The 26,260-nt window shown below is 42.7% G+C and overlaps 1 protein-coding gene across 1 annotated transcript in view; it reads left to right on the top strand.

The window, feature by feature from the left end:
* The window catches only part of TK2 (thymidine kinase 2), a 53,255-nt gene that overhangs the window by 1,346 nt on the left and 25,649 nt on the right, over positions 1–26,260 (top strand). The window contains exons 2-6 of the mRNA XM_077454212.1: positions 4,244–4,275; positions 11,892–11,966; positions 13,877–13,930; positions 15,309–15,398; positions 16,975–17,048. Coding sequence (XP_077310338.1) covers positions 4,244–4,275; positions 11,892–11,966; positions 13,877–13,930; positions 15,309–15,398; positions 16,975–17,048 — 325 coding nt within the window. The remainder of the gene's footprint in view (positions 1–4,243; positions 4,276–11,891; positions 11,967–13,876; positions 13,931–15,308; positions 15,399–16,974; positions 17,049–26,260) is intronic.

Here is a 26,260-nt window from a genome sequence, read left to right on the forward strand (position 1 = left end):
ATACACCCCCCATCTATCCACTGATTGTATATACACCCCCATCTCTCTCCTGATTGTATATACACCCCCATCTCTCTCCTGATTGTATATACACCCCCATCTCTCCTGATTGTATATACACCCCCATCTCTCTCCTGATTGTATATACACCCCCATCTCTTAACTGATTGTATATACACCCCCATCTCTCAACTGATTGTATATACACCCCCATCTCTCCACTGATTGTATATACACCCACCATCTATCCACTGATTGTATATACACCCCCCATCTCTCCACTGATTGTATATACACCCCCCATCTATCCACTGATTGTATACACACCCCTTCTGTCCACTGATTGTATATACACCCCCCATTTCTCCACTGATAGTGGAGAAATGGGGGGTGTATATACAATCAGTGGAGAAATGGGGGGTGTATATACAATCAGTGGACAGAAGGGGTGTATATACAATCAGTTAAGAGATGGGGGTGTATATACAATCAGTAGATAGATGGGGGTGTATATACAATCAGTGGAGAGATGGGGGGTGTATATACAATCTGTGGAGAGATGGGGGTGTATATACAATCAGTTAAGAGATGGGGGTGTATATACAATCAGGAGAGAGATGGGGGTGTATATACAATCAGTGGATAGATGGGGGGTGTATATACAATCAGTGGATAGATGGTGGGTGTATATACAATCAGTGGATAGATGGTGGGTGTATACAATCAGGAGAGATGGGGGGTGTATATACAATCAGGAGAGATGGGGGGTGTATATACAATCAGTGGACAGAAGGGGTGTGTATATACAATCAGTGGACAGAAGGGGTGTGTATATACAATCAGTGGACAGAAGGGGGGGTGTATATACAATCAGTGGAGAAATGGGGGGTGTATATACAGATTGTATATACACCCCCCCTTCTGTCCACTGATTGTATATACACACCCCTTCTGTCCACTGATTGTATATACACACCCCTTCTGTCCACTAATTGTATATACACCCCCCATCTCTCCTGATTGTATACACCCCCCATCTCTCCACTGATTGTGTATATACACCCACCCTTCTCTCCATTGACTGTATATACACCCCTCTTATCTCTACTTATTGTATATATACCCGCCCTTCTCTGCACTGATATACATCCCCATCTCTCTCCACTGATTGTATACACACCCCTTCTGTCCACTGATTGTATATACACCCCCCATCTATCTACTGATTGTATACACCCCCCATCTCTCCACTGATTGTATACACCCCCCCATCTATCCACTGATTGTATATACACACACCCTTCTCTCCATTGACTGTATATACACCCCTCTTATCTCCACTTATTGTATATATACCCACCCTTCTCTGCACTGACTGTATATACACCCCCCATCTCTCTCCTGATTGTATATATACACCCCCCATCTCTCTCCTGATTGTATATATACACCCCCTTCTCGTCACTGATTGTATATACACACCCCCCTCTCTCCACTGACTGTATATATATATCCACCAATCTCTCCACTGATTGAAACCCCCCCATCTCTCTACTGACTGTATATATACCCCCCCATCTCTCCGACTGTATATACACCCCTCTTCTCTCCACTGATTGTATATACACCCCCCATCTCTCCACTGATTGTATATACACCCCCCCCATCTCTCCACTGATTGTATATACACCCCCCCCATCTCTCCACTGATTGTATATACACCCCCCATCTCTCCACTGATTGTATATACACCCCCCATCTCTCCACTGATTGTATATGCACCCCCCATCTCCACTGATTGTATATACACACACCCTTCTCTCCATTGACTGTATAAACACCCCTCTTATCTCCACTTATTGTATATATACCCACCCTTCTCTGCACTGACTGTATATACACCCCCATCTCTCTCCTGATTGTATATATACACACCCCCCTCTCTCCACTGACTGTATATATATATATATCCACCAATCTCTCCACTGATTGAAACCCCCCCATCTCTCTACTGACTGTATATATACCCCCCCATCTCTCCACCGACTGTATATACACCCCTCTTCTCTCCACTGATTGTATATACACCCCCATCTCTCCACTGATTGTATATACACCCCCATCTCTCCACTGATTGTATATACACCCCCCATCTCTCCACTGATTGTATATACACCCCCCATCTCTCCACTGATTGTATATACACCCCCCCCCATCTCTCCACTGATTGTATATACACCCCCCCCATCTCTCCACTGATTGTATATACACCCCCCCATCTCTCCACTGATTGTATATACACCCCCCATCTCTCCACTGATTGTATATACACCCTCCATCTCTCCACTGATTGTATATACACCCTCCATCTCTCCACTGATTGTATATACACCCCCCATCTCTCCACTGATTGTATATACACCCCCCATCTCTCCACTGATTGTATATGCACCCCCCATCTCCACTGATTGTATATACACACACCCTTCTCTCCATTGACTGTATAAACACCCCTCTTATCTCCACTTATTGTATATATACCCACCCTTCTCTGCACTGACTGTATATACACCCCCATCTCTCTCCTGATTGTATATATACACACCCCCCTCTCTCCACTGACTGTATATATATCCACCAATCTCTCCACTAATTGAAACCCCCCCATCTCTCTACTGACTGTATATATACCCCCCCATCTCTCCACTGATTGTATATACCCCCCTCTTCTCTCCACTGATTGTATATACACCCCCCCATCTCTCCACTGATTGTATATACACCCCCCCATCTCTCCACTGATTGTATATACACCCCCCCATCTCTCCACTGATTGTATATACACCCCCCCCATCTCTCCACTGATTGTATATACACCCCCCCATCTCTCCACTGATTGTATATACACCCCCCCATCTCTCCACTGATTGTATATACACCCCCCCATCTCTCCACTGATTGTATATACACCCCCCCATCTCTCCACTGATTGTATATACACCCCCCCATCTCTCCACTGATTGTATATGCACCCCCCATCTCTCCACTGATTGTATATGCACCCCCCATCTCTCCACTGATTGTATACACACCCCTTCTGTCCACTTATTGTATATACACCCCCCCATCTCTCCACTGATTGGATACACACCCCTTCTGTCCACTGCCTGTATATACACCCACCCATTTCTCCACTGACTGTATATATACCCCCCATCATCCCTCCACTGATTGTCTATATTAAGGATGAGCTCCGGTGTGTTCGCACAGCCCAAAGCATGCCAGGTAGTCTGCACTAATCACAGGCAGGGAGACATTGTCCTGATGTGCGGCTGCAGATTTTGGGAAATGTCTCACTGCCTGTGATTAGTGCAGTGTAGTGCCATAGTTTCATAGTTCGTAAGGTTGAATAAAGACGCCAGTCCATCCAGTTCAACCTGAGTGAGTGTCTACAATTGTCCCTGTACATTGCACACTCACATCGGTCCCTACCCTCAAGTAGCCCACAATCCACTAATCGTATACTAGGGCCAATTTTGGACAGAAGCCAATTAACCTACCTGCATGTCTTTGGATTGTGGGAGGAAACCGGAGTACCCGGAGGAAACCCACGCAGGCAGAGGGAGAACATGCAAACTCCAGGCAGGTAGTGTCGTGGTTGGGATTTGAACCAACGACCCTTCTTACTGCTAGGTGAGAGTGCTACCCACTACACCACTGTGCCCTGGCAGGCTCTGCACGTGGGCTGTGGTAACACACCAGAGCTCATCCTTTGTGTATAATATATACCACCCTTCCCATCATCCCTTGGCAATTGTGGGAGGAATGGGGCCCCATCATTGGTGTCGGTGGGAGGAGTAGTGCCCCGTTGTTGGTTTCAGTGGGAGGAAAAGAGCCCCACATCAGTGTGAAGAATAGTACCCCCATGGGCTGAATATATTCCAGCAGAGAGTCTTATTTGGCCCACGGGCCACAGTTTGTAGACCACAAATTTACACCAACATCAAATCCCTAAGATTACGATAACAATACCAGCAGGATAACCATACATGTCCAGCACTATCTATCCATTTTTCTCAAATATCGTGTTGTATGTTTGTTCGGATACTGAATCTTCTCTGAATTTTATGCGTTGCCCGCGCCACTGGTGACCGCCAAAAATTACTATTTTTTCTTTTTTTTTTTTTCTTTCTCACTGACAACTTTCTTGATTGTGTTCTATTTTTTTTTGTTTTTTCTATAGGTAATCTTTTGAGGAACAAAGCAAAAAGCACAGTAAGTGTCCCTACTGCCCACAGGGAGCCACACATTTCATTTTTATCATGTGATCAAGTTTTAGTCCTGAAGGATTGTAAACACTAAAGTCCTCGAATTGGAGGCATGCCCCTCGACTTTAAGGAAGGAGTGGAGTCGCATGATTTCCAAGTCGGCTTAAGTGTGAACAGGGACTTCTAGCGGTGCACACAGGATCTGGTGCAGCTGTGCAGAACCATTGTGTCGTCAGGCTGGGTTCACACCTATGCCAATTGGATATGTATTTCCCCGCATCCAATTCGCATAGCAGGAGAATGTGACCAGCTCTCTATGGAGCCGGTGCACATGTTTTCGGTGGAGCTGTGGAGCGCACTACGCAGAAACTCTGTGCGTCTTTGCCTGCGTTTCAGGGCCGAATTCTGGCAATGATTTGTCCCTGAACCGGAGAATGGGGACAGATCGTTCCTGTGCGATCCGCAGCCGGTTCCAGCGTGAACCAAGCCTCCTGCACAGATGTCTATGTAAGTCATACCAGACATTGCAAAAAATAGCAAAAGGAAATTTTTTTTTTTTTCAGATCGGCGCAGCACCCCGAAGCCGCACAATTTGAACAGTTCCATTGCGGAACACGGTGCGACTTGTCATGCGATTTGATTTTGACCTGTCAAGTCGCATTGGTGTGAGCGAGGGCTAAATCTGTGTTGCATCCGATTTGGACCCCATTTACGCTTGGGGAGGGGGGCCGCAGTCAGTAAACAAAAATAATAATAAAAAATAAGCAGTTGATCTGCATTACCAGCCCCTTAACTTAACATGGCAGCCAAAGGGAGCCACTTGTTACTTATATACAGACCTACTCTCACCAATGTTATATGTTGTATATCTGTATCTCCATAGTGTTATGGTCATTTCCAAATAGTCACGTAAACAATATAACATAGAGCTGGGAAAATATTCACTATCTCTTTAATGTTTCTGCATATCCATAGTAATATCCTTATCAGTGATGGGGACAAAAGAACATAGTGCTGTGTTAGTATGTTCTAGAACAACATTGAATAATGGGCGAGGAGAGCAGAGTGTAAGTTTCTCTGCTGCATAGACTAATGTAACTGGCTCAGTGTTTTCTATACAGCACTACGGTATATGTCAGAGCTATAATAACGGTGTGCGACTTTGGGCTCTCATTAGAGTGTAAGCTCCTTTGAACACGCAATGTGTTTTGCTGCCCGCTGCGCCCAGCATCAAGAACAATATTGAAGACTGGACAGGGGTACAGGATTGGAGGGGGGTTAGGGGAAAGAAAAATAAATAAATCAGGGAGGACAGGTTGGTGATGAAAAATCCATTCCAGGCTTTGCACTGTCTGATCAATCCTCAGCAGAGGACTTAAAGCCCAACTTTGGATAAATGCAAAGTTCTCCTTTTGCAGTAGGACTTCGCCTGCACTACGAGTGTTAACTGCTCGTTTCTATCTAGGGCAGGGATATGCAATTAGCGGACCTCCAGCCATTGCAAAACTACAAGTCCCATCATGCCTCTGCCTCTGGGTGTGATGTTTGTGGCTGTCGGAGTCTTGCTATGCCTCATGGAACTTGTAGTTTTGCAACAGCTGGAGGTCCGCTAATTGCATATCCCTGATCTAGGGGATGGAAAACATGCACTTTTATTTACCTTAACCCCCTGCAGATGGCGCTCATTTGTGCTCCAGTGGTGGACCTTTTTGCTTGTTGTCCTCATGTCCACCACAGGGCTATGAAACCTGCATCAGTTTTGATTAAGGTAGAGAACCTTGGACCTCCCAGAGCTTAGGTGAGAAGAGGTGGCGGGAGCCGGGCTGGTAGTGTGGAGGAAACTGCGGGAGTGTAAGATCGGATAAGTTAAGCGGCTGAACCCAGTCCTTTAGACAGAAACAAACCATAACCCTTGCAGTGCGGGCGCAGCCCTACTTCAAGGGGCAATTCTTAATTTTCCCCGGAGTTCTGTTTTAATGACCAGAAGGTGGTGGTTTTCACAATACGCTGTACAGCAATACCTTGGATTGTGAGCATAATTGGTTCTGGAAGCATGCTTGTAATCCAAAGCACTTGTATATCAAAGCAAATTTCCCCATAAGAAATAATGGAAACTCAAATGATTAGTTCCACAACCATTTATTCATAAGTCCTTCAGTTTATATAAAAAGATTATAGCAATGTGATAGGTTGTGTAACCATAAAATGTACATTCCCAAATGGAAGCCTCCACAAGGGGATTAGAAGAAAAATCCAACAGGAGCAACAGAGTATAAAAGAGAAGAGAGGCGCCTCTAAGGCCGCGTACACACGGGCGGACTGTTCGCTCAACTTTGTCCGTCAAACAGTTTCAGCGAACAGTCCGCTCAAAATTAGCATGGACGGACATGCCCACACACGACGAACGAACAGTTTGCTGAAACCGTGCGCGATGACGTGAACGGCACGTACGACGGGACGGAAAATACGACGTCCTATACACTGCATTACAACTTTCGGCGTGTAAATCCTTTCTGAGCATGCGCGGAACTTAGTTTGACGAACAAGCCTACACACGAGGGGACTGTTCGCTGAAACCAAGTTTCAGCGGACAGTTTTTCGGAATTTCCGAAAAACTTTGTTCAGCAGACTGTTCGCTGAAACTGTCCGCTGAAAGCCCACACACGGGCGGACTGTCCGCCGAAACACTGTTCAGCGGACAAAGTTGGGCGAACAGTCCCCGCGTGTGTATGCGGCCTGAGTGTAGCAATATGGTTACATTTAATGAAGGTACAACATTTAGCAACTCGCATGGTTGGTAAATAAAAGAGACACATCTAAGTATGCAGGCTTCTTAGGTAAAGCTGTCTGCAATCGTGACCAAGAAGACTACCTGCAGGAGAGAGATCTAAAAGTGAGGCTTGAACCGCTCGTGGAGCGCAGCTTGGGACGACCTTGATGGTAGTGTGGGGGATGGTCTATGTGGAAATCTTTACCCCGGATACCTGCATACTTAGATTTGTCTGTTTTAATCATCAACCATGTGCGTTTGTAAATGTTCCTTCATTAAATGTAACCATATTGCTACACTTATGCTGCGTATACTCGGCTGGACTTTCCGGAAGAAAAAGGTCCGACGGTCTTCCCGACAAAGTTACGTCGGACTTCCGAACGAACGGACGTGCCCACACACAAACGGACTAAAGTCCATTCGTTTTGAACGTGATGACGTACGACGGGACTAGAAAAGGAAGTTCAGTAGCCAATAGCTGGCCTTGTGTTGTATTTGGTCCGTCGGACCAGCATACGGACGAACGGTTTTCCCGATAGGAATTGAGGACTTCGGACAGATTTGAAACATGTTTTATTTCTAGATCCATCAGAATCTTTTAGAGAAAAACAGTTGGATTATGTGACGGAATTATTCCGTCGGACCTATTCTGCCGGAAAGTCCGGTCGGCACCTCTCTTCTCTTTTATACTCAGTTGTGCCATGGCACTACTTGATATACAAGCAATGTCTTGATATACAAGTCAAAATTTATTTAAAAATTTTGCTTGTCTTGCAAAACGCTCTCAAGCCAAGGTTTTACTGTGGACACTTGGGGGGTCTGTGTTTAACCACTGCCAGCCAAATCTAATTCTGGCACTACTCTCCTACATGGCAAAAATCATAATTTTTTTATTAGAAAATTACTCAGAACCTCCCAAAAATGATGTTTTTTTTTTTTATTTAGCAGAGACCCTAGAGAAATAAAATTGTGGTTCTTACAATTTTTTATGTCACGTGGTATTTGAGCAGCAATTTTTCAAACATGTTTTCATGAATTAAACAAAACACTAAAGTTAGCCGAATTTTTTTATTTTTTTTGTATAATGTGAAAGATGATGTTATGCTGCGTAAATGGATACCCAACGTGACGCGTTTTAAAATTGTGCACACTTGTGGAATGGTGCCAAACTTTGGTGCTTAAAAATCTTCATAGGCTAGGTTTAAAATTATTTACAGGTTGCCAGTTTAGAGTTAGGGCCGGTTCACACAGCGGGCGATGCGAGGCGACACGACTCGCCTCGCCTCGCTCCCGCAAGTCGCCCCCGTTCTGTACAATGGAACCGTTCTGAGAGGAGCGACTCGAGTCGCTCCGACTCAGAAAAAAGGTTCCTGTACTACTTCTGGGCAACTTCGGGGGCGACTTGCATTGACTTCTATACAGAAGTCCTCTGCAAGTCGCCGCTGAGGACGCCGCTGGTCGCGGCGAGGCAAGTCGGAGAAGCCTCGCCGCGCCTGCAGTGTGAACCGGCCCTTACAGAGGAGGTCTTGTGCTAGAATTATTGCTCTCACTCTAACGTTCGCAGCGATACCTCCATGTGTGGTTTGATTGCCGTTTTACATTTACGGGCAAGACCTTGCGTATATTCGGCATGCAGGAACAGGGGTGCTTTAATATTTTTTTTTTTTTTTTTTTGCACTTTTTCTCTTTTTTTTTATTCCTATTACAAGGAATTTAAACATCCCTTGTAATAGGAATAGGGCATACCAGGTCTTCTTTATGGAGAGATGTGGTGTCTACAAGTCCCAAGATCTCTCCTCCTAGGCTGAAAAGCCTGAGTTTAAAAACATAAAAACATCTGCTGGTGCCGGAAGTGACATCATAACCTCGCTACAAGCCTCCGAAGGTCATAGAGATGTCCGGGGACCATCTGGTCCTCGGTCAGCTCTATGATAAGCGTCTGCCACCGACCAATTCATTCTCTGGCTCCCCGATCGCACGGGCGAGCCAGTAGAAGCACTGGAAGGGAAGTGAGGGGATGTCAGCCACTGTGCTTGTTTTTACGTTGCAGAGAATCTCCTGCTGAAAAAAAACAGCAGCTGCAGGCCTAATTCAGATTTAACCACTTAAAGTGGTTGTATACTCGATTTTTTAACTTTTACCTACATATATAACCTATAATAAGGCTTACCTGTAGGTAAAAAAAAATATCTCCTAAACCTGTACGGTTTAGGAGATATTCCCCTCGGAATGCGCCGCTGACTGCAGCGGCGCATGCGCACAAGGGGATTCTCGGCCTGAAAATCCGGCAGTGGCCGGCCGGCCGGAATGAAATCTCCCGCGCGCATGTGCGGGAGTGACGATATCGCGGCTCCGGCCACTCACAGTGCCGGAGCCGCGATACCCGGAAGGATCGGGCCAGATGTCGGGGCCTCGTTCTAAGGTAAGTATTTCATAATGAGCTAGTATGCGGTGCATACTAGCTCATTATGCCTTTTGCTTTGCAGGTTTAAAAAAAAATAAAAAAAATGTGCGGGTTTACTACCGCTTTAAGGGAAAGTGGTAAAAAAAATAAATTGCCATGCTGATGTCATCAGCATTAGCACAGGCAAAATTAATGATCACTGTATTGTTTGTAATATGACTATCTCCTCTGATCATCAGCTCCATCTAATGGCCATATATCTGAACTACCTCAGTAAAAACAATACCACCTCATGTCCACTAGATGGAGCTGATGATTATAGGAGATAATCAATCATGTCACAAACCATACATTGTGAAAAGGTATATGTGCCTATACACCCGATTTATTACTTTTAAAAAATCGTGAAGAAAAAAAATCGGGAACTCAACCCTAAACATAAGGGAAAGGAGGGTCAAAGGATTTTTTAACTGGTCTGTAGGGGTGGGGCTAATACCCTTATTTATGTAAATGGCACAAGATGACACTTTCCAGTGTGGCTTTTTTCATAGATGACATTGCTCAAGAGTTAATCAATTATCTGTGACCGTAAGACAGAGGGGAATTATTCATCGTCCTATGGGTGCATGGTGGGAGGAATATTAGACTTCATAAATAGACATATGGAGATTTAATAAAATCGGTGCACACAGAATCTGGTGCAGCTGTGCATAGTAACCAATTGACTTTCAGGTTTTATTGTCAAAGCCTAATTGAAGAAGCTGAAGTTAGAAGCTGATTGGTTACCAGGCACAGATTCTGTGTTCTCCAGTTTTAGTAAATCTCCCTCTTGATGTCATCTTGGTTACGTGACTATATGGAACATATACTATATATAAATATCATACTGCTATGGAGATGCAGAAACATTAGGGAGATAGAATGACAGCTGTGTCAATATTCTATGTTTACTGATAGGAACATTCCCATACTGCTATGGAGATACAGAAACATGAAAGCGGAACTGAATGTAAAAAATTGCAGACAGGCAGACTTTTCATTGCAGAAGAGACGTACCTATCTGCCTATTCACAATCCTCTGTGGAATGTACACTGAACTGTGCATATGCAGCTCAGTTTATATTGCAGCATATTTGACCAATCAAAACAGCTGAATAGTGGCACCCAGAAAAAAGATGGCAAGGGCCCTTGCATCAGACTGTTGGCGCATAGCATAGTTTATGCTTTAAAGACCTCCATAATGTTCCCAAAGCTAAGCGCAAGTGTGCTGCGTGAACATTCTCCTGTCGCCTGTGGTGACCCATGTAGGACACCATAGCGTGGTGATTTTTTTAAATGTATTTATTTCTTTTTTAAGCTGAACTTACACTTTAACCAGTTGACCTCCAGAAGATGTACCCCTCCTTAATGTCCAGGCCATTTTTATTTTTTTTTTTGCAATACAGCATTGCGTTACTTTAACTGACAATTGCGTGGTCTTGCGACACTGTACCCAAATAAAATGTATGTCCTCCCCCCCCACAAATAGAGCTTTCTTTTGGTGCTATTCGATTACCTCTGCGTTTTTTTTGTTTTTTGTTATTGTGTTATTTTTTTGTTTTGTTTTTTGCCATAAACGAAAAAAGAACAACAATTTAGAGGAAATATGTTTTTTCCATTCTGCTATGAAACCTATCCTATCAAAACATTTCTTCGTAAATGTGGGCCAATATTTATTCTGCTAAATATTTTTGTTAAAAAAAATCTCAATAAGCGTATATTGGTTTTTGTAAATGTTATAGCGTCTACAAACTATGGGATATTTTTACTATTAATGGTGGCGATCAGCGACTTATAACAGGACTGCGATATATTGCGGCTGACGTTCCGACACTAATTGACACTTTTTTGGGGACCAGTAACACTAATACAATAATCAGTGCTAATAATATGCATTGTCACTGTACTAATGGCACTGGCTGTGAAGGGGTTCACATTATTGGCATTCAAAGGGTTAACTGTGTGCCTAGCCTGTGTGTGGGTGTTTTGTTTTGTACACGGGAGTGATGGCATTATGTCTCAGCCATTCAAATGGCCAGAGCCTGCTAATCCGGAAGGAAGACCAGGTGACAATGGTAGCCCCTGTAGCCCCAGGATCACGTGTGTGTGTTTGATTTTTATATATATATATATATATATATATATATATATATATATATATAATATATATTATTATTCTCAATCTATCAATTATTTAATTGATGTGCAGTGTCCTGCACTTCCAGGTATCAGGCATGAGTATGTGCCGCCGGTGGCTGTGATTCTACACAGTGGCAGCCAAATCGTTCTGTACACAAGCAGAATGGCAGTCTGTCTATGTAAACAAGGCATTGTTTAATTTCTAATTCAGCAGGTTGGAAATCCTTGTCACAGGTAATAAGATGGTATTTCTGTTTTTTTTGTCTTGCAGATCTGTGTAGAGGGGAACATAGCAAGTGGGAAAACCAGCTGTCTCCAATACTTCTCCAACACTGAAAACCTTGAGGTATCCATGCAACATGGGCGGCTTATCTCCCGAACCTAGCCCTATAAATATAAGGGGGGGCCACATTTTAACAGAGAACAAATATCCCTTCAGCCCCCATTCACACCTATGCCAATTAGATGTCATCTAATTTGCATATTAGGAGAATGTGATTGGCTCCCTATGGAGCCGGTTCACCTATCTCTGGGGTGGCTGCAGAGCACATTGCAGAAAAAAAACGTGTGCGTCTTTGGCTCCTTTTCAGGGCTGAATTCAGGCATAGAATTGGCCCTGATTCGTCCCTGAAACGGGGAACAGGGACGCACAGCGCTCCTGTGCGTTCCGCAGCGTGTTATAGTATGAACCCGGGCTCAATATACTTAATATGTGACTCCAGACCACGGCCTGCATTTTTCAGCCCATTCGTTAAATGCAGGCCATGGTTCAGCAGAGAAAGCGCTGTGATTGGAGGAGAACCAGTCATGGGGCTTTCACAAATCACATGAGGCTCTGCTGGCCTTTTTTTTTTTATTATAATTTTTTTTTTCCTCCATCTCTACCGTACTTTTTTTTTTTTTTTTTTTTTGAGACTTAAAGCCAGCAGAGCGGAATGGCACCCCCTCCCCCCTCCAAAACGGATCCTATAGAGTCTTATTCTGTAGAGCAATACAGACATGAGACTGTGCAAAGTGCATTTAGCCATATTGGAAATTGGATCGCTGTTGACATGCATTGTGCTTGCAGTGCCGTTTATTCTTAAAGAGGAAGTAAATGCTTTTTTTTTTTTTTTTTCCCCTTCCCTGCAAAGTAAAGGCATAATGTGCTAGTATGCATCACATACTAGCACATTACGTGACACTTCTCTGCAAACAAAGCCCGCATCGTCCCAGCTGCAGACTGTAGCCATCTGCACCTGTCTTCCTTCTGGGGCCGAGTGACGTCACTCACGTGCGGGAGCCGCCGGGCACGGCACTTGCTTCTGAGGAAACTGCACAGGTGGCCGTGCCTTTTGACGCATGTACTGATGATGTCATCAGCCGCACATTTAGGAGATATTTACAGTACCTGTAGGTAAGCCTAGAATAAGGGCTTACCTATAGGTACAAAGTATAAAGGAAGGTTTACAACCTCTTTAAAGTGCAAGGTTTCTACCTTACCTTTTCATTCTATGCATAAAGGTAAAAAAAACATCTGTTTGCAGCAGCACGCCCTAATGCTTACCTGAGCCCCCTCTCAATCCAGCGATTGTCCACGAGAGCCTTGGCTCTCCTGATTGGCTCACCAATGACCCCCACTGCTGCCAAAAGCCAATCAGGAGATGAAGGGACTGCTTACACAGTCATTTGGAACAGGAACGGTCCATCCCCAAACTGTTCCCACAAAGTTGGGAGCATGAAATTGTCCAAAATGTCTTGGTATGCTGAGGCCTTAAGAGTTCTCTTCACTGGAACTAAGGGGCCAAGCCCAAACCCTGAAAAACAACCCCACACCATAATCTCCTCTCCACCAAATGATTTGGACCGGTGCACAAAGCTCGGGGGGGGGGGGGGGGGGGTGTTTGTAATGTCCTCTTAGCTACCAAATATCTAAGAGGCAGAAAAACACAGTAAGAAATTAGTTCATTAAAAATAGATTACCGGGCCATACGCTAATAGATGTGTGTTTAATTTATATTTTTTGAGAATAAGGATCTTGTTTAGTTTCACTTTATCCTTGAATTTTCTTTTGATTGTATAGAGGGGAAAAAAAGCACTTTGTCATATAGAATTGCATGCCGCCCTCCCTAGCATTATATAGATCACCTGGTTGGGAAGTGGCCCAGATCTGGATTTTTTTCTACAGATAATATCACCAGTTGTACTAAATAAGGAATAAAATGGTCCAGTGTCACGTGTTTTTTTTTAACTATGCCTTTTTTTTCTTTCTTTTAGGTGTTAACTGAGCCTGTGACTAAATGGAGAAATGTCCATGGTCATAATCCACTGGTAAGCAACATTTTAAAATATTGCTTAAAGGAGAAATTTTTTACTGGGGTGTCCCATCATGCCTCTGCCTAAGGGAGTCATGATTGTAACTGTCAGCCTTGCAATACCTCATGGGACTTGTAGTTTCCCAACTGCTGGAGGGCCACCAGTTTGACACCTGTTTATGATATAATATAAAAAAAATGCCCCACAGGCTGTCCTGTAATTTAATTTTTTTTTTAAAAAGCCCTATTTATTTTAGCCTGTATCTATTATTTTTCTAAAGTTGGCAAAAAATGCAAATGTTGCTTCCTTGTGTTTTTTATAGCAGTATTTACACTATCATGTACAGAGCGTGTCCAGATATAGAGTTGTCTTGGCTTTGGGATTGAGGCGCTCCTTTTCTTCCCAGAGCTCCAAGCCTTATTAAAGGCATCTCCTACAGAGGAGCTTCTTGGTGAGATAGGCTCATTGGAAGGGATACTAGGACTGTTTCTTCTCTCACAGTGTGACTGCTCAGGGGGTGATGACAGACAGACCATCCTATTTAGGGACATCTCCTAAAAGTTTGTGACTCAAAAAAAATTCAAATAAAATGGCGTGCTCTGGCCCCATTGGTTGCTGTGTGTTCCTGCTTCTGGAGCCTCCTGAGTAATTCATCTGCAGGATCACAACATGTCATCTTCCCGGAGAGGGAGTCCAGGGAGTGTAGGTGGTTGTGGTGGGTGAAGGAAGGATTTTGCTTCCAGTTGATCCATTAAAAGCGTAAAATTGGGTAACTACATAGTGTAAGGGTTTTCCTTGTGTTTGTTGGATTGAGTGTTGGGGTTGGCTCTCTTGCCCTATCTAGCAGTTGGTAAGCCTTAAAGAGATTCCATTATCTTGCTCATTCAGGGCACAGCCACAGGTTCTCTTGAAACTCATACCCTGTTGATACTTCTGCCTGTTTTCTGCTGCTCTGTTGAAGCCCTCGGGAATACATGCTACATCTGGGTATGGAGGAGCATGTTAACTCTTCTCTTCTTCCTCCTATGACGCAATGCTCAGGCCTTAGCGGCCGATCACTAATGATAGAATTGAAGAAGAGTCAAACATTCATCTGGCCCAGATTATCTATATTAAATTATGAGTAATTATAAGTCCCCTTTTACATGTGTGCGATTTGGAACTGCAAAGTCGCATGAAAAGTTGTACCCCATGATTTCCAATGAGTACCATTCATATCTGTGTGACTTCAAAGTAGTCCCTGCACTACTTTGGCCTGAATTTGATGCGACTTGAAGGTCCATAGATCTCAAGATTACACAGGCATTGCATCAAAGGTGTGAAAGGGGTGTAAGTGAGCATGTTGTTTTGGCAGTTTAAATGCATTTGTACTAAATTTCTACCTCCACTGCAGGCCTTAATGTACCAGGACCCTTCAAGATGGGGGATTACATTGCAGACCTATGTGCAGCTCACTATGCTGGATGTCCACACAAAGCCAACAGTAAGTTCATGTTGTTGTTTGTGTTTTTGCTAAGCATATTTAAATTGCCGAGCTAGTGAATCGATTAGTGAAAAACTCTAAAGGTGTATATTAAAGGGGTGATAATGAAACCAATACTAAAAAACACACATGTGACAAAATGTGCAAAAATAAAAAATATAAAACAAAAATAAATGAAATTAATAATTCACCTAATATGTGGATACAATATATAAATGCGCACAGATCTTGATGGGTATCAGCAGCTGAAATATAAATCCCAGCAAACAGTCCACGTATGTTTTAGGTAGTGAAAAGTGTCAATGTTGGTCTTCCTAGCAATGGAATCAAGCGACCACACAATTAAATTCAACCTGGAACAACGACTTGTCTGGAGTGAATTAAAGAGAATTAAATACTCTTACCGGAGGATTTGGACGCATCTGTCATATGACAGTGGGTCAAATGCGCTTGAAATCCTAGGTAGTATCAATCAGGTGTTATGCGTTGTTGGCAGGTCCCCGTTAGTCACCGCACTGTCTCCGGATTTCACGGTTCACTGGGACTCCTGATATGAGTGGCTGGATCATACGTCTCCAGGATCAACAAGGTCCAACTTTCTCAATGACCACACAGGAAGTTAGGGAAAATTCCTATGAACTTTGTTTGTTTGGGTGTTAGCTGCTGACCCTCAGTTTTTGGCCTCAGCGCAGTGTTTTCCCCCAATATTTAAATTGCCACTGAACATGATCCTGATGTTCTTCTTGTCCATTGCGGGGCACTGGAAATCTTTAACCTTTTGGGTTATACGAATGCCTACAGGAGGATTGGACACTGGCAAATACACTGTAGGGCAGCCCAGAATAACCCCTCCCACTACCAGCATGACTCATTATTATTATTTTTTTATTTTTATTTTTTATTGCTAGGAGGTGCCAGGTCTATACGCCGTACGGATCTGACAGTGAGGGGGTTTTACACACATTCGCCACCGGTATAATGTGGAAATCTGACAAGTAGATTTGTGGCTGTCAGATACAAGCATTTGGCTGACTGCACTGCCATGTGTGTGTGTGTGTGTGTGTGTGTGTGTGTGTGTGTATGTATGTGTGTGTGTGTGTATATATATATATATATATATATATATATATATATATATATATATATATATGTATATATGTATATATGTATATGTGTGTGTGTGTGTGTATATATGTATATAATAATACACGATTTATATAGTGCCAACAGTTTACGCAGTGCTTTACAATGTAGAGGGGGGGCCAGCACAATTACAGTACAGTTCAATACAGAAGAGATAGGAGGGCCTGGCTCATAGAGCTTACATTCTAAAGGGAGGGGGTGGTGGTACAAAAGGTAATAGATGCGGGGAATGATTTGATGGGCATGGCATTACAATACACTTCCAATCATACATTAAATACATTCACTCTGCAGTATGATGCCTAATGTGTTGTGCAGAGCAGGATTCTCCAAACCATCACGTCACGTGTGACGCCGCTATAGCCTTAGATGTAATCCCATAGGCACTTAGAGACAGAAGCCGTGTCAGTCATGTCTGTGTTATCTCCTGCAGGAAGCTCCCGTTAAAATGATGGAGAGATCCATTCACAGCGCAAAGTACATCTTTGTAGAAAACCTGTACAAAAGGTGGAGTATATTTCTTTCTTTCTTTCTTTCTTAAACAATTATCATCTTAAAGTGTACCTGTACTATGAATGTAATCTTCTTTTAACAATATAACTTTTCCAAAGTAAGAACAGTCCCAAATGTTCCTTTTCTCCGGGAAACCTGTAAGGCTTCCCCCTGGCAAGGCAAGGCATTTGGTCATGTGATCCCTGACAAATCTACTCTGTGCTGAAATCATACAATCATATGTCCACGTTTGATCATCTGACCATTCATGATAGGTGGAAGCACTTGAGGGGAGAGATAGTAACAAGGATACCTGTTCTGCACATTGCTCAGCGAGTGGGTTTTTACTAAAAAAAAAAAAAAAAAAAAAAAAGATTGCTGGATGTTCTTGGATGGATATTAGGGGTGTAACGGATCAAAAAACTCACGGATCTGATCGTTCCTCGGATCGGATAATTTTTCGTATCCGCAAAAAAAAAAAAAAAAGACAAATCTTGTTACATCCACCGGTGTTTTAGATTTCAAAGTTCTTTTCAACACAAAATGGAGCTTATATGCTTAAAGTGGTTGTAAACCCTTACAAACCACTTTGACCTACAGGTAAGCCTAGATTAAGGCTTACCTGTAGGTCTAAGAAATATCTCCTAAACCTACACGGTTTAGGAGATATTTGCCGAAAGACAGGCACCGCTGTCTACGTCGCATGCGTCGTAGACAGCGGCGTACTGAGCGCGCCGCTGTCAACGGCTATATGCAGCGAGTGGTGGCTCCCGTGCGCATGAGCGGGAGTGACGTCATCGCGGCTTCATCGAATGACAGCGGTGGAGCAGCGAGACCCACCGAGAAGATGGATGCTGCGGACTACAGGGGACAGCGGTGACTTCGCTGGCTCCTGTGTCAGGTAAGTGACACATAATGGACTACTATGCGATGCATAGTAGTCCATTATGCTTTACCTTTGCAGGGAATCAAAGAGGAAGTAAACCCATCAGGGTTTACTTCCTCTTTAAATACAGTATTTGTAAATCATATGGGCTGTTTAGATGTTAAATTTTAAAAGCAGCAGCAGCAGAAGCTGACCTTACATGGTTGCTAATGCGACAGAACACCTCTGATTTTCACATTTAACTATTAGCAACCATGTAAGGTCAGCAGGTTTGCTGCTGCTTTTAACATTTTATATCTAAACAGTCCGTCGGATTTACAAATACTGTATTTAAGAATATAAGCTCCATTGTGTGTTGAAAATAACTGTGAAATCTAACACTCCGATGGGTGTAACAAGATGTCTGCTTGCCCCCTTCTCACTATCATTACTGTGCAGGAGTGTGGGTTGCAGCAAGATGGAGGCGATGAAACGTCACTTCCTGACGAGACAGCAGCCGCCGGGTGTACCAAGATGGCCACAGCTCCAGAGCTAGGCCAAAGCCGCAGCCTTTCCTAAGCCAGGCGATCAGTGGAGCGATCCGCGGATCACGTGGTGTGCCAATCCGAAAAAGGGTGACCCGTTCGGATCACAGATCGGTGAGGATCCGTTGCACCCCTTATGGAGAGACATTTATTTATCCCACACACACACTCTGGAGATCACAATTGGAGAACAACTGGTCTAAACAGGAGTAAAAGCAGTTTTGTGAAGCATCTTTTATGAGTTGCATATATTGTAAAGCACAGAATAAAAAAACTTCAATGAGATTTGAAAAAGAACATTAATGAAAATTAGAGAACACTTTCAGATACCTCCCCAGTTATTAGTGTTAATCTGGAACCTTGTGCTAATTTCTTTAATTATCTGACAAACCCTATTTAACTGGCAGCCTAACTTTCCAGTTTTCGTTGACCTTTGCAAGATGGTGAGCCGTTCTAAAGTGACTGAAACCCTCCAGGAGCAGGTTGTCCAGATGAAGGCCAAGGGGATGACCCTTTCAGCCATAGCAAGAGAATTTTTTCATTCCAAATCTGTGATTTCCAGAATATTCTATAGCTTTCCAACGTCACAAACTCATTTAAGTCCCCCTAGAAGGCTGGTTGTCCATGCAGGACAAATGCAAGAGGGGACAGGTTAATGCGGAGACTCTCAATGGGCAATCAGTTCAACACTGTAGCTGCGATTGCTCACCAGGTCAGTGCCGAACAGAGTAAGGATCTGTTTCGTCATACAGTGTCTTGCCATTTAAGAAAATTTGGACTGAAAGCCCGCTCTGCAGTGACCAAACTTCTCATCAGCAGAAAGAATCAAAAGGCTAGACTAACCTTTCCCAAGGAGCATGTTGTGTGGACAGAAGAGAACTGCTCCAAAGTTCACTTTAGTGATGAAAGCAAGTTTCATTTATTTGGGTCCGATGACAAACATTAGGTTCAGTTTTTCCAGAGTTGGACGATGAACATAAAGTGTGTAAAGAAGTCAGTGAAAGGTGGAGGGGGAAGCGGTTTGAGGGATGGTTTCTGTTTGGCTCTTGTACAGCTACTATCAGGACCTTCTTCCACAACATGCGTTTCCATCCCTGTGTTCATCACCCAATCAGCCAGCAATTTACAATGCACGACAATGCCCCCTGCCACACAGCAAAATGGGTAACGCAGTTCCTTGAAGATTAAAATAAAGAAGTGGCCAGCGAGTCCTGATCTAAACCCAATTGAAAAACCTCTGGAAAATCCTTGGTGACAATGGTATGGCAAAGAACCCCACTACAGTGACCAAATTGGAAGAGACTGGAGGAAGAGTGGAACAAAATCACACGCGTGATGTGATGTGCAAAGCAGATGTGCTGAAGTCATTCAAAGCAAGGGCCCCCATTCCCTACTAATTGTTCATTGTTCTAACCTTCAGAAATTTTAGTTGTAATCTCTCTCCAAGCTACAGTCATTGCTGTTCTCCAATTTTGATCATTGTGTTTTTTTTTTTACAAAATATCGTTTTTTTTAATAGTAAAAAATATAGAAAAGCTGCACTATAACTTTGTGCAACAATAAAATATCAAGCAGCAACTCTCTTGTATAACAGTCACAATCAACGATGATAAAAGCTTTATAGAATTGTGCAAAAAATAAATAGATATTGTCCATAGGTGAATCGGCATACACTGTGATCAAAGCCTCCTTAGTGATAATAACCACCATCTGTCACGTACCTGGATCGTGAGCCTGATGTGTAGAGGAGATCCTCTCTTGCCGCACCGGCTTGTGAGCTCCTGAGGGTGGAACAGCAGCCACAGAAGCACGGTGACGCAGGAGTGCCTAGGATCAGTCCAGTATCGGTATGGCTAGATGCTCGTGGCTGGAGGTGCAGCAGGCAGACCGGTAGACCAGAACCGTGGCAGACTGGATCGTAGATGGAATAGGTGTGATTCGCAGAGTCGCAACAGGCTGGAGGAGTAGATGCAGAGTCAGGCAGGTTGGGTCGGTAACGTTCTGGTGGATCAGGCAAAGCAGCAGGCAGAAGAGAAGTCCAAGAAACAAGCTGGAGTCAGGGTATCAAGCAGACAGGGTTAGTAAGAGCAAGCCGGGTCAAGGATCAGAGATCATCATGGATAACAGGTCTCAGGACACACAGAAGCTGCAGACCAAACAGCAAGGAGACTTTGGTGTATTCAGTTTCAATAGCCCCTTTGGCGCCAACATTGGTGACATGCGTGCGCGCACAGGCACAAGTGTGCACGCAGATGTGCGCGCAAAGGGGCAAGCGCCAACTATGCGTGAATGCATGCATCTGTCTTGCAATTCCTGATGCACGGTCATGCCTTCCCTGACACCATCTGTCACCTTGAACCACAGTGCCTCCACCAAAAGCTGTATAAACTGCTTACCAGCTCCAGTGGACCCCTACAGAGGGTTAATCTGCGCCTGTGGCTTAAAACCCGGCCTGGGCTTTTCTCCACATCTCAGGGCTCCTCCACCATTCGGATGTCGCTCAGTGACTTGGATAGGGAGTTCTCATCCAAAAGAGACAAAAGGCTCGAAATAGCATAAAATCTTTGGTAGGTTTATTGAGTATACAATCTTGCACTTGCAACAGCAAAAATAGATAAAACATCTTAAGTTTGGTGTGTCGGCTGGTACACAACCAAACAAACCCGTCCTTTGGAACCCGAGGGAGATGGAGATGTCAGCAAGTCCCTCCGCCGCACGGGTTTTGTCACAAAGGACATTTACCAGGGTGCCCCTGACAACGTCCTTTGTAATGAAACGCATGGGGCGGAGCGACGTGCTTACATCGCATCTCCCTCGTGTCACAGCAAACTTAAAGTGTTTTATCCATTTTTGCTGTTAAAAGTGCAATATTTTATACTCGACTCTGCCAAGAATTTGAGCCTTTTGTCTTTTTTTTTTTTTTTGGGTTGAGAACTCCCTATCCAATTAACGGAGGGACATCAGAATAGTGAAGGAGCCCTAAGATGTGGAGAAAGACCCAGGCTGGATTTTAATCCACAGGCACAGATAGACCCCCTGTAACAAGGGGTCCACTGCAGCTGGTAAGCAGTTTCTACAGGTTTTGGTAGAGGCACTGTAATTCAAGGTGACGAATGGTGGATATTATCACTAAGGAGGCTTTGATCACAACTCATGTGGATTCACCTATAGTTTTGATGTACTATCACAATGTATTCTGATTCACCTATGGACAATATCTATTACTTTTTTATTTCTCTTTTTGTACATTTAGCGTGATTCTGTGTCTTTTTCATTCTCCTTGTTGAAGTGTCTTTGGTCATTTTGAAAAACGCATTACTATTATTATGGATCGGTTTGCGATCTGTTGCAAGTGTCAATAGGTTTTTAAAGAGTAACTCCACTTTTGTTGAGGGGAAGAAACACTTCCCTCTCAGTAATTAATGTCCATTGAAGAGATTTTAACCCCCTTCCCGTCGCCACCTCCTGGCCCTTTAAGGCTTTCTAAATGGGTAGAGGCATGGCATTCGGTCATGTGTGACCGCTGTGATTGACTGTCACAGTGGTCACATGATTGGAACGTAAACATTGGGAGCTTTCCGTCCCCCATGGGTGATTGTCTGGGTGTGCCCAGGGCGGGCCCGCACGCTCAGTACAGAGAAATTATTACATAGGGCTGCATATATGCATTCTCGTGCGTTTAAAGCTTGAGAGGCCACATAAATGTGCCACATTGGCAGGAAAAAGTTAAAAAGTATCAGAATAAAAAAAATAAATAAAATCGAATCCTACATACCTAGGTGGACTCAGCATTGATCCCCCGCCAGCTTTAAAGTGGTTGTAAACCCATGGGGGGAAAGAAAAAAAAAAAGCAACCTGCAAGGCAAAGGCATAATGAGCTAGTATGCATAGCATACTAGCTCATTATGAATAACTTACCTGAGAACGAAGCCCCCGAAGCCGTCCTCCGTCTTCATGTCTGCCGCTGCCATGCACCCATGCGGTGGCTGTCTTTTTTTGGAAATATCTCCTAAACCATATAGGTGTAGGAGATATTTCTTGGACCTACAGGTAAGCCCTAATCTAGGCTTACCTGTAGGTCAAAGTGGTTTGTAAGGGTTTATAACCACTTTAAGGCTGAGAACCAAGTGAACAAATGCCACGATCACTTGGTTCTTAGAGCTCCCTGAGCAGAGTGCTGGTGACTCAGTCACTGGCTCTCTGCTCTGCCCCACCAGTGCTCACTGTTGCGCTGGGCTGTGGAGGGAGCGGCCGGCTCCGACTCTCAGTGGCTTGCTGAGCCGGGGGGCCAGTCCAGGCATGTGGTCGGATCCTGATCATATGGTTGCAGTCTTTGCTGTGCCTGGACCGGCTCTGTGACTTCAGCGGGATTCACCCTGCTTTCTGCTGAAAACTGGTCACAGGAGTGCAGAACGAGCTGCAGTCCTGTGATCCACAGAAGTACAGCCAAATTAACTTTGGCTGTACTTCTTCTTTAACAAACTTTGTTGCAGATTCCTACCCTTTTGTTATTCTGAAGAAATAGTTTGTCTGTGCCCATGTGCAGAGTGTCTTCTTTATTTTATCTCTCAAATGCAAACTTTTTTTTCCTGCTAGTTTCTTGTTTAACGTTCATTCTTTATGTGTATGATCCACCACCTCCTGCTCGCCCCAAGATGGACCACACACACACCTCTATGGAAATTGTAATACTCCTAGAACAATGGATCACGTGGCCATAAATAATGGCACCAGTCCCTATAATTACGGTGAGGTGTGTCAGTGGAGGATGGGGAGCGTGCACAGGACAAAAGCCTAAAAACAGTGAGACTTAAAAAAAAAAAGCATGCTGTACTTTATTTTTGAACAATTGATGTAAAATTTGAGTTTAGTGTCATTATAAAGCAATGCAGAGTAGTTGTTGAAGTCACCAGCAGAGGGAGCTCTGTAGATATGAATGACGGGACTTTATCTAATAAAAAGTGTCTTTTCCAAGTTAAAACATTTTTATTTTTTATTGTATTGAACACTTCCTGCCATTTTCAAACTGAAACATTTATATATTTTTTTTAAAGCGCTTCCCCTTTCTGTACATCTACATATTACACGTCTATAATGCTTATTCCTAGCTTCAAATAGCAGGACCATGAGCAGTGATGTAAAAACCAATGTAAGTACTGATAGCACGTACCCAGCCCAGATTGAAATCGAATACACCTTCCACAATCCTTAAGACATAAATTACGTATTAAGAACATTTTAAAGTGGCGCAACCCTTATGTAAGAGTCCACTAAAAATAAATTAAAAATTAAAAAAAAAGTGCAAAATCTGTGTTTCCATTGTTAGGGGATTTTATGCTTTCAACCTTTTTGATCATGTCACTGGAGATGGCTTACCATTGGCAGGATCACTAAAAAGTGCTGTGAGAATTCTTATCTGTTTCCAGAGGACACTGGGCTCCTACTGGCAGCACGGGGGTGGTGGGGGCAGTGAAAAAAAGAAAAAAAAGCACCTCGTCCCTCCATGCTCGTGCACAGTAGCGAACGCATACATAAATCGAAGCCGAAAATGTAAACGGTGTTCAAACCACACATGTGCGTTATTGCTGTGATCGTTGGAGCGAGAGCAATGATTCTAACAAAAGACCTCCTCTAACTCAAAACTGGTAACCTGTAGACCTTTTTAAACATGGCCTATGGTGATTTTTAAAGGTCAAAGTTTGTCGCTATTCCACGAGCGGGCGCAATTTTGAAGCATGACATGTTAGGTATCAATTTACTCTGCGTAACTGTGTGTGTGTGTGTGTGTGTGTGTAATAAAAAAAAAAAAATATATATATATATATATATATATATATATATATATATATATATATATATATATATGTGTATGTATATTTTGTCACCGCCACCTGTCTGCAATGCCTGCCCGCCTCAAAGAAAGACCCCCTTGGGTCTAGTCATGCTCTTTTAGTAATAATAATAATAATCAGATAATCTGCCAAACAAGTAGCGACAGACATCGGCTGTTTTGATTTCAGGATCCAGCAAACTTCTCCCCAAATGATGGAATCAAAATCTCCAAATATAAAATTTTCAAAGTGAACGAAAAGATCATCATTGCGCAAGATTGCATATAATGCTTGATTTATTTATTTTAAATATTGATTTATTTTAAATATTCTATAATATATATTTATCTAATTTATATCTAAATCTATATATTTTTACAAATATTAAAAGTCTTGTACGATTAATTAAAACAGTACAGCTCTCCTCACTGCACTTACTGGGATATGAGGCACCGGAAGGATCGTCACCATCTCCTCCATTATATTTGATATAATTTTGGGTTTAGCATAATTATACACTATACACATTATATGTGTGTGTGTGTGTGTGTATATATATATATATATATATATATATATATATATATATATATATATATATATATATATATATATATAGAGTGTGTATGTATATATAATAGTGTGATGTATATATTTATATAAAATAGTGTGTATGTATATATTTATTTTCTATATAAATTTATTGGTGTCAGATCACTCGTGGCTAGTTGCAGCTGCCCCCTCTGACTCAATACCACCATTCCATATCGGCGCTTAAGTATATTTACCTTATGTAACATTATCTTTCACAATAAAAAAGAAAATTGGGTTAACTTTACTGTTTCAAAAAAAAAAAAATTGCTTTTGTAAGACCGCTGCGCAAATACAGTGTGACGTATTCCAACGACCATTTTATTCTCTAGGGTGTCCGAAAAAAAAAAAAATGTGTGTGTATGTATGTATGTATGTATGTATGTATGTATGTATATATATATATATATATATATATATATATATATATATATATATATATATATATATATATATATATATATATATATATATATATATATGTTTGGGGGTTCGAAGCAATTTTCTAGCAAAAAACAGATTTTAACTTGTGAACAACAAGTTTGAAAAAATAGGCCTGGTCCTTTTAAGTGGTTAAAGGGCCGTGAGGCCCCGTCGTTCAAGATCATTAAATGAGTTTTTTTGTGCAGTATATTTTGGCCCACAAAGTCCTGTGTAGATTTTGTTATCTCATGTGTGTGTGTGAATGAGCCCTCTGGGTTCAAAATCCATACAGCATGGACCCTAACAGAACCAAAGACCGCTGAACAAAAAAAAAAAAAAAAAAAAACACACAAGATGGTGCCGGCCGGCAGAGTTGTAAATAGGGAAATAATTTTGACCGTCGTGTCTCTTTAATTGGAGATGAAGGGTTACTTTCTTATTTCTGTTAGTTATTAATAACAACGGTTTCAGTTTGTGCGTCATAACCTTTACATGGGAAATTCCGGCCATTCTCATCATAGTTTCTGTAAAGGCAGAGTTCTGTCTCTTCTAGATAGGCCACCATCTGGCAGCACACAGGTTCCCGGGATCGGAGCCCCTGCCAGCTTAAATCCACCATTTAATAATCTATTTCGGGTTGCTTTGCATCCAAAAAGTGATTAGTGACCAGAAATGATACACGGAAACAAGATTTCTTCTTACATGTGCTCTCTGCAGCATGAGATTTTATGGGAAGAAATGTCTGGATAGGCTGCGTATAGAATTAAAAGGGATCTTTGCTTATTTTTTTATAAAAGTTTTTTCAAATTGCCATTTGGGGAATAAAAAAAAAAAAAATCTGTATAAACCATTGAATGCCTTTAGGGCCAGTTCACAGCAGAACGCCTTGCTGGAAAAAGCGTGTTGCATACGCGTTTCCTGTTTTGTGTTCAAAACGCACTAGGGGTGCGATCTGCTGCGAGTGTCGATAGG

Source organism: Lithobates pipiens, unplaced genomic scaffold (genome assembly GCF_037356315.1).
Source record: "Lithobates pipiens isolate NorthernLeopardFrog02 unplaced genomic scaffold, aLitPip1_a1.2 Scaffold_10, whole genome shotgun sequence".
NCBI lineage: Eukaryota > Metazoa > Chordata > Amphibia > Anura > Ranidae > Lithobates > Lithobates pipiens.